This window comes from Prinia subflava, chromosome 21 (genome assembly GCF_021018805.1).
Source record: "Prinia subflava isolate CZ2003 ecotype Zambia chromosome 21, Cam_Psub_1.2, whole genome shotgun sequence".
Taxonomy (NCBI): domain Eukaryota; kingdom Metazoa; phylum Chordata; class Aves; order Passeriformes; family Cisticolidae; genus Prinia; species Prinia subflava.
In genome coordinates, this window is record NC_086267.1 from 423,345 (window position 1) to 441,248 (window position 17,904).

General features: G+C 46.9%; 1 protein-coding gene across 10 annotated transcripts in view; it reads left to right on the forward strand.

Moving 5' to 3' along the window:
- The window catches only part of EIF4G3 (eukaryotic translation initiation factor 4 gamma 3), a 142,745-nt gene that overhangs the window by 26,564 nt on the left and 98,277 nt on the right, over positions 1–17,904 (forward strand). For all 10 annotated transcript variants that reach the window (XR_010082838.1, XM_063417465.1, XM_063417470.1 and 7 more), the window contains exon 2: positions 16,728–16,803. Coding sequence is in view for 9 of the 10 variants with exons in the window: in XM_063417465.1 (XP_063273535.1) it covers positions 16,728–16,803 (76 nt within the window). In the remaining variant the exon portion in view is untranslated. The remainder of the gene's footprint in view (positions 1–16,727; positions 16,804–17,904) is intronic.

Genomic DNA, 17,904 nt, shown 5'->3' on the forward strand with positions numbered 1-17,904 from the left:
TGCAGCATGAGGATTCTTTAATTGTTCCTGAATTTAAGAGGCTTTAATATCTCCAATAAAACAGGCATAAAGCTTCCACCTCTGGCATGGAGATTTCCAATGATAGTGTAAATATCTGTGTGCCTGACCCCTCTAGTGATGGATACAGTTACTTGCTGCACTGAGGACATACCTCCCAAAATGCTTCCTGGTGATCTTTGTCCCTGTTCGTGCAGCTCTGCGAGGGAGCTCCTGGTGTGTGATTGCTCCTGTCCTGGCAGCTTTCCCGAGAGCTGCACCCTGTGTTAGTGCTGGTGAGCTGCACCTTGGGATTCTGGGCCTCAAAGCTGGCTCCCACTTCGAGGGACCCCCTCAGCTAAGGAAGGTATGGGCCCAGTATCCTGGATAACACCATCATTTCATCAGTTTAGAGCAGAGTGCAGCCAGTTGCACAAGCTGCTACTAAATTGCTCTTTCTCAAGCTGTGCCAGAAAACTTCCTGCACTGAAGTAGCACAAGCTGGAAACTCCTTCCTTAATAAGCAGTTTGTCCTCCAGTACCAGCATTGCTTCCTCTGAGGACCTTCAGATGAAAATAACACAAAAAAGAGGAAGCTGGCTGAGTAGCCGTCACATATCTCTGGTATTATGTGATATTTTAAGAAGTCTTATCCTTTGGTCACTTCTATTATCTAGGTAGATTATGTGTGGACTTATGCTGGACTCAAGCTTGGGAGCAGCCACAGGTTTGGTGCTGTGGATGTTCAGCAGTTTCTGGGCATAATTCTTGTATGGAGGAAGGCTAAATTATCTCCTTATTTTCTTGTACAAAGATGAAGGGGGACATCAGCCTTCTGTCTCAAGTTCCATTAGGCTAAAACCTCCATGAATTTTTGCTAAAGAACTTTATAGTTAAGCACAAATGGTCACCTCCTCCCTCCCGTCCCTTCTGATTTGAAGTCCTCAGATGGCTGGAGGGAACTGCCTACATAGACAAACGTCCCCTATAACTCCTTGTGCCAGCTGGGAATGCCCCATACCTTGAATTGCAAGACCTTAATGGCTAGATTTCAGCGGTAGATTCCTTGATTTTACCTTTTTCTAGTGTTGACTGTTTTTTGCTTGTCATGTCCATTAAAAAGATTTTCTGGATGTAAATTAGTGCTCCATTTAGTGTCACTTCCTATAAATACTGTTCCCACCAGTGCACTAAGAGGTAGGAGCTGGGATAAATCCTGAGCTCCAGGCTGGACCCTGTTCATGATCTCTCCTCGCTTCCTGTTCCCAGTGCTGGTGATCTCCTGCCCCACAGCGCTTAATCCCTAAACCAAGAAAAGGAACAATTTAAAGCTCCTCACCTGGCAGATGATGTGGAATTGCAGCCTGACCCCTGCATAAACTTGTCTTCCCTTGGAATTCTGCCTTCCAAACACCCTCGTGTAATACAGTCACCCCTTGGGTCATACTGCACGTGCTGTGTCGTCAGTGGGCTGTGGAGGGATAGATCCCAAATATCCATCACAGCTTGGCTTGTGACTGTAGCATTCAGTTGTTGTTTTTAAACAGTACTGGGAGCATTTGCAGGGGTGGAGCTGCAGTATTTGGACCTGTTCCATAGAACGGGATGGGGTTGTGTGCTGCTGGACACGGCTCCAGATGGAAGGCCCTTCCCAAAGTTGTCTTTCCAGAGGAGGCAAGAGCTGACAAGTTCAAGGTGGTATGTAAAACATTTCCTGAAAGCTTCAGCTTGCTAATGAACTAATGGCACTGCAATGAACTGCTCATTAAAGAATTAGAAGACTTCAAATCAGGTGATAGCATAGAGAACAATCTCAGTGTTGAATGGAAGCAGTGGGAAATCTGTTCTCAGATAAAGTGTCGATTTCCCCATGTATTTCTTAATTTTTTCTTCAGTAAATGTATGACAAGTTTTGTGTCCTTTCCTAGGGCCTGAATTGCCTTGAGGCTCAAGTGGTTGTTGTGGTGTCTTGTGTTGGTTCTTGCTCAATTGCTATGTGTCACTTCCCTTCACCTAGACAGACTCCATCCCTCAGGAATAAGCTGCATCCTACCAAGATTCGTCTCCCTGCCATCTCACATGAAGGACTAAAATAATCCTGGAGAATCACAGGGCTCCTTGTGACTCCAGCTGCTGTGAACATGCCCATTGCTTTACTTCCTTTCTCATAGCTTAAAAATCTGCTTTGGTCCCTCAGGGCCGTTCTCCCAGCTCCAACAGTCGTGTCATGGAGGTGTGGAAACACGAGGAAGAAGACCCTGGTGTGTAGCCATACCCAGGCCCTCTATTAGAATGCAAAAGAGGCAAAGCTGCAGAGCAGGATGGGGAGTTCTGCCTGGCTGAGAAAGGCCTCTGGTTCACAGTGTGGATTTTGGGATGTTCTGGGGGTGCTTTCATGGCTGTTGTTCGTGTTGGGATTAGAGATGTCCCTCTGAGCTGCAGTGGAGAGGGTGGATCTGCCTTTGCTGACTGCGCTGTGTCTGCACCCTGGTCTCAGATGTGATGATCATGTGAGCATTTGGTGATTTAAATCAGCTCCCAGAATCCATGGAAAACTTCACCCAGTCAAGAAAAAAAATAGTTTTCTCTTGAATCACCAGGCCGAGCTGGTTCACCAAGGAATCTTGTGATCCTTAGTCCTTTCTGAGGAATATTATTCCTTGCCAAGGGAGGTGACAGAAGCTGTGGGTGCCAATGATTGGTGTTGAGGTTGGTTTGGGATCCGATGGAAGCTGGCCTGTGGCAGGGGCAAGGGAAACACTGTGCCCTCAGGGAACCATGCCTTGGATTTCTTCCCTTTTCCCAGGGACACTGGGGCAACTCCATGACCTGGAATTATTCCCCCTTGCCTCTCTATATTAATAGTGCTCCAAAAGGTTTCTAAGCAATGCTCCATGCAGATGGAGGGTGCAAGGGCAAGATCAGCTTTTAGATCTACTGCTTGCAGCACCTTTGATGTCTCTGTTTCTCTCCCCACCTTGCCGCCCAGGCATGGATGGATGGAGGAATTGCAGGATGGAGGACTTGGGCTTTTTCTCAGCTATTTCTGGTTCTGATCCAAGATTGTCCCTTGTGTTTTGAAACCATGAGAAAGGCAATGTAAGAGCCATGTAAAATTGTAACAGCCACTGAGTTCAGTCACTTGTACAATAAATTACTATTATTGTTGTTATTATTAGAATTAATATTATTTTTTACTTTCATTTTACTTGAATAGACAGATGAGAATTTTCTGTGTTGGAAGGGCAGCAAGGTGAGGTGGTGTTCTAGAGGTAGGCAGTCTGCTGGCTGACACTGAAAGCGATTTTATTTTTATCCGGGCCACAAAAATAAGTATTTCAGTGGTGGGGGAGCTTCAGAGCTTTGTCTCATTTCAGGGAATAGCAGGGGTGTAATAGTTGCACGAAAATCTTCTAATTAAAAGAAGCAGCTGAACTATTTTGGCTTGTGAACTGCCACTAAAATGCTAATTATTTTGAGATGCGAGAATATCTGGAAAAGCTTCATCGGGAACCATGACAGTTTCTCCTGTTTAAGTCAAGTTCGTGGGTTATACAGAAGCCCAGAATAGTTTGGGCTGGGAGGGACCTTAAATCTCATCCAGTCCCACTCCCTGCCACAGGCAGGGACACCTTCCACTATCCCAGGCTGCTTCAAGCCCTGTCCAGCCTGACCTTGTTTTGTGTCCAGCTGACCCAGGAACTGCTGCCCTCCAGCAATTTCAATAGGAGACCTCCTGCCTTTGTGAGAATATGCAGATGTTTGGGTCCTCTCAGAGCACAGAAAATGATTTAGCAGCTGCTGCCAGCTACGAGAATAGTTTTAGAAGAAATGTAACTGTCTCTGGTCAACTGAAAGCCTGCTACTTACTCAGTTTGGATGATTTTAATATTTGTATCTCTATTTGCAGTCTCTAGATTGTTCATTGCTGGTGTGGTCAAGTTTGGTCAGCCCCTGGGGGACAGTGCAGGGCAAGGATGGCTTGGTGGCTTTTCTGTAACTGGGAAGGGTAAAACTACAAGTTGTTTGTTATTTTCTTTATTCTTACTGAGGTCTTTTTATCCCTTGTGCTTCCAGATGAGTGAGCTGCTGATTTCGGAGTGGGTTGCCCTCCCAGAAGAGATGCACATGGGAGTGGGGAGCAGCATCTTCAAAAATTCCCTTGTGGCCTCATGTCAGAGCATTACTTAGATAGATGTGTGGTTATGGTATAGTACAGCACTGCTTCAGCTCATTTGTGAGAGTGTGTACCTGCTCCTCCTTTCCCAGTCCCATCAAACCTCTGTCCTCTGATTAAGTCCTCCCAGACTTGCCTGATTTGTCAAGCTGGTGGTTCTCATGCTGTGAATTCAGATGCTGAAGGTTTAGGCTGTTACCATCTCCTATGGGAATCACAGATTCACTAGGTTGGAAGAGACCTTAAGATCGAGTCCAACTCAGCCCTAACACCTCAACTAACCATGGCACTGAGTGCCACATCCAGTCATTTTTTAAACACACCCAGGGATGGTGACTCCACCACCTCCCCAGGCAGACCATTCCAGTACTTTAGCAGTCATTCCATAAAAACCCTTTCCTAACATCCAGCCTATATTTCCCTTGGTGCAGCTTGAGACTGTGTCCTCTCATTCTGTCAGTGCTGCCTGGAGAAAGAGACCAACCCCATCTGACTACAGCCACCTTTCTACACCATGGAGTTGTAGAGAGTGATAAGGTCACCTCTGAGTGTCCTTTTCTCCAGGCTAAACAACCCCAGCTCCCTCAGCATTCCTCACAGGGTTTGTGCTCCAAGCCCCTCACCAGCCTTGTTGCCTCCTCTGGACACGCTCAATAGTCTCAATGTCTTTCCTAAACTGAGGGGCCCAGAACTGGACATAGTAAAGAAAAATGATTTTTTAAGGGGGATCTGCTTGGTTCTCATTTGGGAGTACAGAACAACTCTGGAAAAGCATCTGATTCAGCGGTTTAATTTTCCTGGAGAAAAGGAGGCTCAGGAGGCACCTTCTGGCTCTCCAGAACTCCCTGACAGGAGAGTGCAGCCAGGGGTGTCAGACTCTGTTCCCAGGAAACAAGAGACAGGATGAGAGGAAACCAGGGGAGGTTCAGGTTGGATACTGGGAAAATCTCTGCACTGAAAGGGTGGTCAGGCACTGGCACAGGCTGCTCAGAGCAGTGGTGGACTCCTCAATTCTGGAAGTGTTCAAAAAATGTGTAAATGTGGCACCTGGGGATGTGATTAGTGGTGAACACAGCAGTGCTGGGTTGCTGGTTGGACTCCATGATCTTGGGAGACTCTTCCAACCCTAATGATTCCATGGTTCTGATGATTAGGATCACTAGGTTATGTTCAGATCTGCCTTGCCAGCTGACCTGGGTTTCCTGCATCCCCACAGTCCTGTGCAAGGATGTGCTTAGGGAATCTACACCAGGAGCATTTTATGGGGCAGCCTTCCCCTGGGTGACAGCTTATCCCTCCATCTCCTCTCCATCCTTGCCTGCAGAATCCTGTCCTTTGGATTACACCTTCCTGACAGTAATTTTCCTCTGATGCCACCTGAAAACCTGTAGGTTCCGTGGGTGCCTACCCCTTGCCCTCAGGAGCCTTGGGAGCAGAGACTTGTCTGTTCCCTCATTTCTGCTAGGAATGGCCTAGGGATAGGTCTGAGAGCATCCAGCTGCTGCAGTTGCTTTCTTTACCAATCAACTTGTCCTTTGAAAGGAACCTAGAGCTGGATTTGGAGTTTTAAAAGGCAAAATGGAAGGAGGAGGGAGTGTGTAGTGGGAAGTTGCTGTGTCATAAGGAGGAAACAGCTTCAAAGCCGATTTCATCAGGAATTGTAGTGATGGGATAAGGAGTTATGGGTTCAAACTGAAAGAGGAGCAATGTAGGTTAGATAAATAGAAGAAATTCTACCACATGAAGGTGGTGAGGCCCTGGCACAGGCTGCCCAGAGAAGCTGTGGCTGCCCCATCCCTGGAAGTGTTCAGGGCCAGGTTGGATGGGGCTTGAAGCAACCTGGGATAGTGGAAGGTGTTCCTGCTGATGTCAGGGGTGGAACTGGGTGATCTTTAAGGTCCCTTCCAACCCAATCCATTCTATGGTTTCCTTTTCCATTGTCCTACTGTTTTGGAAACCTTCGAGGTTTCTTGAGCCACAGACCTCCCAGACAGCTGGAAGTGGGTTGTCCAAGAACATAACCCCAACTTTGGTAGCAGGGTGACAAAGATCTTACCTAGGGCATGTTGGATGTGATTTATTCCCACACATGGCTGGTGCCTGGGAACGTGCAGCTCCTTTGAAACAACAGGGAAATGCAGGTTTTCTTTCCCCGCTGTGAATCACCTGCAAATGTGCACTTACACATTGTAGGATCCCTACATACACACTGACTACTCTGACTCTGTGTTTTGATCACTTGGTGCTTGTTTTAAGAAATAAGGAAATTATGTCTTGGTGTAGACCTTGAGATGACAAACAAAAATCCAGGTTTGCCTTTAATATACGGGTATAAAGAGCAGCACCACCAAAATCCTTCATTCCCACGCCTTGGCTCTCTCCTTGCACAGAAAGCAAAGAAGAGCTTAATCATTACTGAGAGCAGCAGAGTTCCAGCAGAGATGTGTAGTAATTTCATGGAATTTTAGGAGGTATTTAGCCCTATATGACATGGCATGAGCCCAAATTCCTGGAATATCCCTGCCTGGGACTTCAGGGCTGTTCTGGGGGCCAAGCTGTTCTGAGCTGGCTGGGTGTGCATGCTGCTGGCATAACAGCTCTGCTTCTGACTTACTGGGTGCATTTTAGAGTTCAGCCCTCATCTGGAATATTTCTGTGGGATGTTGGCCCACCATAGTCCTCTGTAACTTAGAGATGATTCAGCTGGAGTCTTCAGAGCTCACTTTGTTGAGCCTTTTTCCTCCACCTTAATATTTTGGCTGTTTATAACATGCCTGCCCTGGGATTGTGGCTAGAGATCCTTGAGGAATCACTCGGAGCAGCAGGGTCTGTTGGAAGACAAATAGGACTGCCCTAGGTTCCTGAGCATTGCCTGTTTCCTGCAGCCTAATGGGAGTTTCAATTAACATGGACAAGTACAATCATAAATAACCCTTCTAAAATTAATGGAATTTTAAGGCTATCTCAGCACATTCTCTATGATGCTGTTGCCTCTCCGTGGCAATGGCATGATTTCCAGTTGAAGGGAGCTGATAAGATGTATTGACTTTATCATTTCTTAGAAGAGTCCATATATTTTGAGGATAAAATGTGAATTGAAAAAATGGGGAAGTAGCTGGTGTTTTATGGAGGAAAGAGGACAAGTCACCTGGTGAGAAGTTGTCTGGAGCTGAGCAAGAGATGTTCTGGCACATTGTTCACCTTGTTACCTGAGCTGGCACAGGCACGACCCAGGGAGTCTCTGTGGCTTTATTTTGGTAATTACTGATATTTCATAGCTTGGTTGAAACCTGGATTTAACCTTATTCAGGCTGTGCTGTGAACGCTTCTGGAAGCATTAAAAATACACCTCAATGTTCACAGTTGGAGAAATATTCCCTGTGTTGTCTCCAGACCTGTCCCCCACCCGCCAACGCCCTGCTTCAAGGAAAATCCCAACAGGATTAGCAGGGTTTAGACACAGTTTCTTCCAGCCCAAACAACCTTTCCAGGTCTCAGCTGAAAATAGCTAGTTTGCCTCCACGCTGTGCAGGGAGCATGGAGGCAAATGGTGGAGTGGAGGGAGACAGAGATTAACTAAGGAAATCAGGTTGCCCTTAGAAACACACTTGTATTGGGCAGAAGAATTGATTGGGGTTTTGTGGCGTTTGCTCGGGTGTGAGTCTTGCCAGCCCCCAGGAGCTCTCTGCTGGGAGGAGACGTGCGGGGTGAGGCGAGGTCTGAGGTGATTTAGTGCGGGTGAGCTGTCTCAGTGCTGGCTAATTTAGAGATGCAAAACTGAGCCTGTAAGTAATGAGCTCTGGCTAATTAGGTGCTTGTCTGCAGGTGGTGCTCCCAATATCGCTGGTTTGTATTTGAAAGATCATGGAATCAGTGGGATGCTAGGAATACAGACAATTTGCAACAAAGGGATTTTTTTTGTTCTGGTTTCTTCCCTCTAGCCCCCAGCTTTCCTTTGGCATTCCCGTTTGGCTTGACTGTGAGATTATCACACATGGACCAAAGACAGAAGGGAAAGGTTGAGGGGAGAAGGACTTCTTATACAGACAGATACTGACAGGATGAAGGGGAATGGCTTCCCACTGCCAGAGGGCAGGGATACTGTGATATTGGGATCAGGAATAATGGGCAGAAACTCTTGCTTGTAAGGCTGGGGAGGCCTTGGCACAAGTTGCCCAGAGCAGCTGTGGCTGCCTCATCCCTGGAAGTGTCCAAGGCCAGGTAGGGTGGGGCTTGCAAGCAACCTGGGACAGTGGGAGATGTCCCTGCCCATGGCAGGGGGTGGGACTGGATGAGCTTTGAGGACCCTCAGAACCCAGACCAGTCTGGGGTGCTGGGGTATTTTGTGGAATGGATATGTAAAGGGATGGAAGTTGGTGGATTTGGAGATGTGCTTGGGTACAAACAGGACGTGCACTGTGGCTGTGACTGCTGCAGTGGCTGCTCAGACAGAAGGGCTGGGGATGTGCCAGGTGGCCTCTGCCCCTGAACTTCAGCTGTGCAGTCGGACATGCCAACGCCCACATCCGCAGATTCCTGAAACGTGTCTCCCCGAAGGGAGAGGAGCAGGAATCTGATTAGCAACAGGAGAGGGACAGCGTGCTGTTTAGTGAGCATTTGAAGGTCACATTTTCTTTTCAGGCTGCAATTTTCAGCCCTGGAAAGCTTGTTTTCCAGATGGGCGTTGAGGTTCATCAGGATTTGTGTGCCCCTTCTCTTTGGAAAGTTCTCCCTGTTCCCATTCAGCTCTGTGCAAGTGCAGCTCAGGGGACATTGTGTGGCAGACAGCAGGGAAAGACAGTGTTTGGAAGCTGATGCTGAGATTAACGATACATAATTGGGTAAAAAGCTCAAGATGTATTTTGAGGCAAGTTTTGTTATGAGGAGAGCGTTCATTTAGAGCATCCCATAAGCTGGGATAAGCAGGGAAAGCCTCACTGTAATATTTGAATCCAGACAGAGCCTGAGGAGGATGGATTAACGAGGAGCACTTAATACAGAGGGATGGACAGGATGATAACTTCCAGTTATCATCTCAGAGTTCAGTTGGGGGAGAAAGGAACGAGTCCTGCAGTGAGGGATTTTGAACGAGGCAATAAAGGAGTGGTGAAACATCAACAGTATTTATGTAGGTGCATTTCTGGTACAAAAGGAGAAGATAAATACCTTATTTAAGGTTTTGTTCCAAGTATAAAATAGCCCATAAACAAGAATTTAAAGAGAATTCAGTGATGCAGTTTAATACACAAAATACATGAAGGATTAAAGAGATTGTTTGTACAAACGCTTCATTGATCCACTTAAAATTTATATGTCTGATAAATGGCACTTGGGCTGTGAACATTGACTACACCTGTGGCACTAAGGAGCTTTATACTGGGCCATAAAATATTGAAACAAGCTTAATAATGGCTTTTGCCATCGGATCCTTCTGGGGATAAGTCGTTCTGGAAAGTTGCAGACCCTGGAGGTTTGCATCTCTTGACAGGGATGATGTACTGCCTTATTAAAAATCCCAGTACTTTTAAGCTGTGAACCCCATTTTTGCCACTTTGCAAGCACTTTTTATTGTGTTCCTTTGTTTTTAAAACATTTGACTTGCCATAAATAGTCCTTAGATCAGAATTAATTATTGGTGTAAAGCTGCCATGGGCTTTTAAGGAAGTCCTCACCTGCAGCTCTTAACTGTGACTGTATTCTTGAGTGCTCATGCCAGAAAAAAGTTGTACTTATTTTTCCCTGGTATAATAACAATAAACACCAAACACTGAAATACCAGTGGAGCTTGACGTGTGATATAGTCAGGGCTCAGAATTGTGCTTTGTTTTGACATCCCGTCACATTGTGCAAGAGCAGTTGCATCCAGCTGAGAAAACTGAAATAAAAGCACTCTTTTCATAAGAGGCCACCTCATTCCTTTGAGACTCAGCCAAAAGGCTTGATCCTCTTGTCGGGAATCCGCTAGCAAAAAAATCCCTGAACAGGCAAAAAACCCCACCCAGACACACCCTAAAATAAAACGTGATCTCTGCAAGGATGGGAGATGGGATATGTCATCGGATGGAGGCAGGGGAATGGTTAGAGATGGTCAGCATTTTGTTAGCTGGGGTCTTTAAATGTTTTCCAAAGTCCTTGAATTATTTTGGTCTTGATTTTTGTGATATAATTATCTCTCATCTGTTATGAGCAAGAGCAGCTCAGCTTTGAAGGGTTAGGGTGCTCAGGCCCTGTAAGAGCTGAAAACTTGGAGGTGACGGAATGGGGAAATCAGCATGGGCCTCTGTGATTAGGGGCTGGATTCTGCAGGTATGCAGGAGGACTGAATTATGGTCACCCAGGCAACATCAATTCTGCCTTTCCCTAAGTTTGGAGTTACTTGCTTTGTAACCTGAATTTTATTTTTCCTTGGAAGAAGTCAATTTGGTTGTCATATTGTAGCGTGGAGAGATGACTACACTGTTTTGATCTTATATATTTTAATTTTTGCCAGGTAATGTGTCACTTGGTGGAGTTTGCTTTGGGATTTTGTTGTTATTTTGTTTTCTAAAGGCTGTAGTTTGTTTTGCCAGCATTTCTTCCTCGGGCTTCTGAAATGTGATCTGTCAAAAGAGGGATTGATTCTGAAGGGAAAACTGATTGCTGAAGTACTTGCTAAGTAAAAGGGTTTGTGGTGCTACATTTGGGAGTAGCAATATGAAAGCTGAGGGGAAACAAGCTGCAAAATTTCCTGCTGAGGAGTTTGTGAGCGATTTAATTCTTCTGATAGGGAGCAGTGATGCTTTCTGAGCTCCTCATCCATTACCATGCAGCTTTCCAAATCACTCTGCTGTGGGGGAGTTAATCTTTTTCTCTTACACTTTCCTTTATAAGCTTGTCTTAATTATTATCCCGTATCAACTTGCTAAGGGGAGCATGATGCTGCCTCCCATCCCTTTTCCACTGTGTGCGCAGCATGACAGTCGGGGAAGCAGCGAGATTGCAGCGACGGTGAAGTGTTGGGAGGTCCCCCTTGTGCTGCCTCTTTAAGAGCTCAAGCTCTGCCTGCACGGGGATGGGCAGGAAGAGCTCCGAGCCAGCCCGGCGTGGCACAGATGGGATGTGGCAGTGACGGGATGTGGCAGTGATGGGATGTAGCCGTGGGCTTCGCTGATGGATGCGGGAAGAGGATGCAGTGCTGAGCGAGCTCACAGCCAGAGCTCTCTGGGGTCTCCCTGACTGAGCTCTCTGGGATCTGGCTGCCAGAGCTCTCTGGATCTCACTGTCAGCTCTCTGGGGTCTTGCTGCCAGAGCTCTCTGGGGTCTCGCTGCCAGAGCTCTCTGGGGTCTTGCTGCCAGAGCTCTCTGGGGTCTCGCTGTCAGCTCTCTGGGATCTCGCTGTCAGCTCTCTGGGATCTCGCTGTCAGCTCTCTGGGATCTCGCTGTCAGCTCTCTGGGATCTCACTGTCAGCTCTCTGGGATCTCGCTGTCAGCTCTCTGGGATCTCGCTGTCAGCTCTCTAGGATCTCGCTGTCAGCTCTCTGGATCTCGCTGCCAGAGCTCTCTGGGATCTCGCTGTCAGCTCTCTGGGATCTCATTGTCAGCTCTCTGGATCTCGCTGTCAGCTCTCTGGATCTCGCTGTCAGCTCTCTGGGATCTCGCTGTCAGCTCTCTGGGATCTCATTGTCAGCTCTCTGGATCTCACTGTCAGCTCTCTGGGATCTTGCCGCCAGAGCCCCCTGGATCTTGCTGCTGGAGCTCACTGCCAGGTAGGACTGAGCACACCAAACAAAGGCTTGGCCCTGTGAGTGCAGGATGGTGGAGCTGGGAAGGATGGGGTGATGCCAGGGAAGTTCCAGCTGCTGTGACTGGCGGAACTTTTCCCTTTGAACCTTTTCAGAGCCGTGTGGTTTCCCAGCCAGCTCAATGAAGTGTTGCTGCCGTTGGGATTTTTACCTCTTGCATTTTAATTGCATGGTGAATAGAGAAGAGGCTGCAGAGGAGAAACACACTCCTGGAAAGCTCCCTGCCATCACATCCCAGCATGCTTGGAGGGGTTTTATAGATTCCTTGCTCCAGATAGCTGAAAGAAATGCTCAAATTCAATATGATTACTTGCCCTTCTGTAATCTTGCTTGACGATTTTTCCTTGGGATTTTTAATGCACAGTTTCGGTACAAGCAGGGACACGTGCGAGGATTATATAACTAGCTGGGGAAGCTAGTGGGAGACTAGCTCCATTTCTGGGCAGGGATGAAAATCAGGAGTTCTGGAATGGTTTTGTGTAAGGTGTTTGCATAGATGCCCGTGGGTACCGTGGGTGTTTTTATTCCTGGGAAAAGGTGCTTCCTCGGAGCTGTGAGCTGGAAGGGAAGGAGAGGCCAGTGGTGCTTGGGGTAAAATGGTTGCTAGTTGCTGAAGTGAGCTTAGGTGAGAAGCACCATTTGAGGGCAAATGAATTCACTTTAGGAGAAAATGGAATAATGTTCTTTCTGTCTTCCTGCAATCTCGGTGGAGCAGAGAAACCTGTACAAATTCCTAATGGAAGGGCTGATTCTGGTATGTGTTTCCAGGTCTGTAACAGCACACACCAATCTCGCAGAATCGCAGTTCTGTAGTATGATTGGAGCAAGCAGAGAAATGTGATACAAGGAGGAGATTTCTGCAAGGAATTCCTGCTGACTGTCATTTCACTCAGCATTTGGCAATGTCACTGATTGCTCCAGCAGCTCCAGGCTGGATTTTTTTTCCTTAATCGCTTTACAGAGCAGTCATATATTGCCTTCTCCTCACAGTATGGCTGTCGCTGCCAAATTAACAGATATCCTCCTCTTTTAAGGGAGATTTTTGGTTTCCAGAAAAATTTTGTTTGGTTTCCAGCCAGCGCGTTCCTTCTCCCACTAGGTCTATAATAGCTCCTGAAATTCCCCAGCTTGTAATCACTGTTGCAGCCAGATGGGGACTAGGTGGAACTCTCATTGCATCTGTGCCTGCGTTTATGAATTTGCCAGTAGTATCTCACTTAGGTGAGATTTTAAATACATATTTAATGAGTTAATGAGCCCTGAACAGCAATGAGGAGAATCCAGTGCTGGTACTGCCAGGGTTGCCATCCTCCTCCTGGATCCTGGCGTGATGCTGATGGAGCAGGGAGAGCTCTAGGAGTCGTTGAGCCTGGCATGAGCAAAGCAGAGGCTACAGTTCCACTTTACCAACCTGATGGTGCTTTAAGAGGTTCTTCTTGGATTTAAGAGGATTTTCTTGCTCCTGCTCTTCTGCTTCATTGCTCTCCTCATCTTTTCTCCCTGTGGAAGGAGCTCTGAAAACTATGTGAGGTTTGGATTTTCTTTGCTTCCCCCCCCGCCCCATCCCACCCTCCTGGATGATTTTGGAGTGTAGTTGCACAAATCAGTAATGTGGGTAGCAGGATATAGGGGAGCAGGAGGGGGAGGAAGAAGGAGGGCACAGGATGCTTCTGAATTGGATGTCAGCATGGCAGGGTGAGACATGAAAGAGCTGCATGAATTACACAGGGTATCCTGGTGTTCCTGGCTGTGGTGAATCCAGTGCTGCAGTGAGGCTGGGCTGACTGGACTTTACCTCCTGCACTTGCCTGGATGTGCTGGGGCAGCCCAAGGGCCATGATCCCAAGGCTTGTGCTGTATTTTGGGATGTGCAGCCCCAGTGGCACCAAAATCTGTGTGTGAGAATAGAGTGCCTGGGGGTGGTGTGCATGTACATGTGCATGTGGATGGGATGCTGCTCCTGGGTGAGGTTCTGCCTTCCCCCTGCCTGCCCTGACTGGTTCACCTCCCTTGGTGTCACTTAATCCGTGCTGTCACTTAACTCATTCCTAGGAGAAGAGCCTCATCAGCACAAGTCGTGATGAACTTTGCTGTCACCCTGGCTCGCTTCTCCCTCAGTACCAGCAGCTGTTATCCCAGGACAGGCTCCTTTGGCAGGTGGAGAGAGAGGGAAGGTGGTGATTTCCACTGGGGAGCAGGAACAAGCTCCAAGAGGCTTGGTGGGAACCAAGAGCCTTTCCACTTGCCCAGCTCCTCTCAGGGAAGCAGGAATATTTCCACTTGCCCAACTTCTTGCAGAGAGTCAGTCTGTGGATGCCACAGGTTGGATGCTGGAAATAATCACTTTCTCCAACCATTATTTCATTAAGGCTTACTGGAATTTAAGGCATTTTGTTTCTATCAGTCTTGTGTCCAGGTCAAATCCTTTGGCAAAAAGGACTAAGAAGGTTTCTCCTGATCTGATGAGAATCATCCCTTCCTAGGAGAGATCTTAAGCAGTGACTCCAAAGTGACTCTGCAAATCCATCTAAACTGCTCCTTCCTTCAAGCAGCACTTCCTGAGTGCAAAAAGAGCAGTTGCTCTGCTCAAAGGAGATTATTTCCTCCTGACTTATATAAGTTCTAAAATAAGAAAATAAATCCCAACCTTGTCAAGGATGAAACCGTTTTTCCAAACTCAGGAATGATCCCTTTTGAAGCAGTGATTGCTTCAATGAATTGTCAGGAGTGCCTGGAGAAGGGAAATCTCAGCTGTGACACAAGGGGGGCAGCTCCATCCTGGGCCTAGTGCTGTCATCCCTGTGATAGGGATGTTCTGGGGAGAGGAAATGGTGCTACAGCAGGAAATTTGAGTTTTCGTTCCGTCTTCCAGTATGTTTTTAATCCTTCTTTCCCGGATTTTGGCTTTTTTGTTGTTGTTTTCCAAAATTTGGGGATGAATATGAGATCCTTGGGATGAAGGCTGGGAGTGCCACTGTTGAAGTTTGTGACAAATCTTACTATCGTTTGGCTGAGTCAGGGTTTTAAATCCCATCTGGATGTTAAAAAACTCTGTTTATCAAATTACATCACTTGGGCTGAAGCTGGCAGATGAGCGAAGTGCAGATGAGCCTTAGAGCCTGCAAACAAATTCTTGCTGTCATTAAAAAAAGGCAAAAAGAGATGTAGGGTGAATGAGCACCAGCCTGGGCACCAGCGGGGCTGAATCCTGTTCCTGGTTCTCCTGCCCTGGAGCTGCCCCTGAGCTGTTCCCTGTCACCTGCCAAGGTGACAGGCCAGGCCCTCCCTGCAAAGGTGCTGCAAAGCTCAGCGCTGGGCTCTTCCCAGCATAATCCCATCAAGCAGCTTTTTATTGTGTCTGCTGCTCAAACACTGAATATATATAATATATATATAAACACTGAATATATATGTATATATAACAAAAGTGAGAAGTTTTAGAGCAATTTCTGAGCCTGTTTGGTGAGTAAGAGCTTTTTAATGAGTTCAGAGCCAGAGCACAGGGAGACTGTAAATTTAACTCTGTGTGTGTGTTTCTGATGCTGTAAATTGTCTCAGCACTGCTGGAGGAGGAGCTGATCCAGCTGGGATATTCTGTGAGCAGTCAGCAGGGGCAGAGTAGATTGTGTCTGAAGAGTCCTTACTTTAACCTTAACATCTGATCCAGTTTAAGGGGAATAGTTGGGATTGTGGAGCTTGGGGTGGCTGTTGAGTTGTGTCAGTGCTGGCAGGGTCTGTGCTGTCACTGTGATGTTGGTCCCTGCAAAGCTTTGGGCAACAGCATTAATCTGGAGATCAAACTTGGAGTGGAAGGAGTCTCTTGAAATTTCGACTCAGATTAATCTGGGCTCAGAATTTAATTTAGCAATGTGTTTTTCCTTGTTAGAATGAAACTAAGAAGTGTTTTAATGACTTAGTTTTCTTTTTAAGTATCCAATCATGTTAATATGTGACATCTGTGTCCTTCCATGTGTGCAAGAACCTCAGTAAATCCAGCTGTTCTCATTTCCCACAAAATTTTGGTGTGTGAAATCCAATTATGGCATTTAGGAAAACTTTCCAGCAAGTGCCTTTTCCATGACAGTGGGCATTGGGTATTGTCTAGATCTGTGTGAGGCCACAGGGTGTTACCCAAGTCAGGCTTTTTTATTCTTTTGGATCCCTGCATCCCCCTGTTTTATTCCATAAATAAACCAGATTCTGTTGGGGGAGGGCCTTGTGCATAGTTTCTTTCCCTTTTTTTTTCTCCTTTAGATTTCTACAATGCCTTTACAATTGAGAAAACTCTTTCAATTTGCCTTTAAGTCACCCTGCAGCAGCTCCTCAAAACCTCCCATCCCTCTGATAGCCCTTTATTTTGGTGAGCGGATGAGGAAAGGAGTCACTGGGTGAAGAGAGGCAAACAAGGAAGCAATTCCAGCAGGATTCCTGCGTGGTTAGCAAAACAGGAGCTGCCATTGTGCAGCAGTGCCCTGCTGATCCGCAGGGTTTGTCCGCTGAATGCCGAGGCCTTTTTTTGGGGGGCTTTTCCCTTTCAAATAAAAGCAGAAGTGGGGGATCTCTTGACAGGCCCAAGGTTTTGTGGATTATTCAGTGACAAGTTTGCGTTGGTTCCCTCATTCCTAGTGTGGGAACAGCTGCCTCTGGAGCCCTGGGAGATCCTGAGGGGTCGGAGCTGCCGGGCCGCGGGTCCTGGGGTGGGGTGTCCCTGTGGGCATCCCCAAGCACAGCCCTGCTTTCCACACTGCTTTCCTTGACTCGCTGTGTTGCAGAATCCCCCGAGGTCCTGTCCAGCAGCCTCTGGAGGATCGGATCTTCACTCCGACCGTCTCGGCTGTGTACAGCACTGTGAGTATCCGCCAGGGCTGGGGCAGGGCGGGGGATCACATGGGTGTGCAGAACCCCAGTGCACCCAGAAACTGTGCAGTTAGAAATGATACCTTGGGAAAAATGCAACTTCTTCTTGCCCTCTGAAATAAATAGTGCTCAAAAAGAGTCTCTTGGTTGCATGTGAGTAGGAAAAGAAGGAGGGACCTTCTGGCTCTCCACAACTCCCTGACAGGAGGATGCAGCCAGGTGGGAAGTTGGGCTCTGCTCCCAGGGTACAAGGGACAGGACAAGGGGACACAGCCTCAAGTTGTGCCAGGGGAGGTTCACTTTGGATATTGGGAAAATCTCTTCACTGGAAGCATGGTCAGACATTGGCACAGGCTGCCTAGGGCAGTGGTGGAGTCACATCCTTGGAAGTGTTCAAAAGATGCAGGGATGTGGCACCTGGGGACAGGGCTTGGGTAGGCATTGGGATATTGGTTGAACATTGGTCGATCTTGGAGGTCTTTTCCAAACTTAATAATTCGGTGATTTTATGAAGAACCTTTTTTGTTGCATGGAAGCAAGAAAGGAAGAAATCTTTGGAGGACTTGTGGGTCTGTTGGTATTTTTAAGTGTCTCTAGTTTTGTTTAGCATATTGCAGAGTGCATTTTCCCAGCAGTGTCACTGGAGTGACAGAGTTTTGTCCATATTTTCACTTGGGTGGCTCCATCTCTTTCCTTTCCCCTGCTTCTCACAGACTGATTTTTTTGGGTACTAGTGGCTTCACATTTCTAATACCTTCTTAGGAGAAAAATAATCAAGAAGGGTTTGTTTTCATGTGAAACATTCCATTGTACAGAGGAAGAAATATTTTGATAGTAAATAGAATATGTGAGATAGGTGCCTTTGGCTCACTGTCCTAGATGAATGGTAATGTATAATATTGATTATTGTAGAAATTTAGCTTAGAAACAGTGATGTTTATTAGTGACCATGATAGTCTTTTCCTTCTATTAATTTTTTTTCCGATGGCAATAGCTGTGAGCCCAGGGTTATTTAGGTTATTTTTTTCTTTGCTAAATCAGCACAGCCCTGGGAAAGTCATATTTTGCTTTTCTAGTTGGGATAGTGCAAAT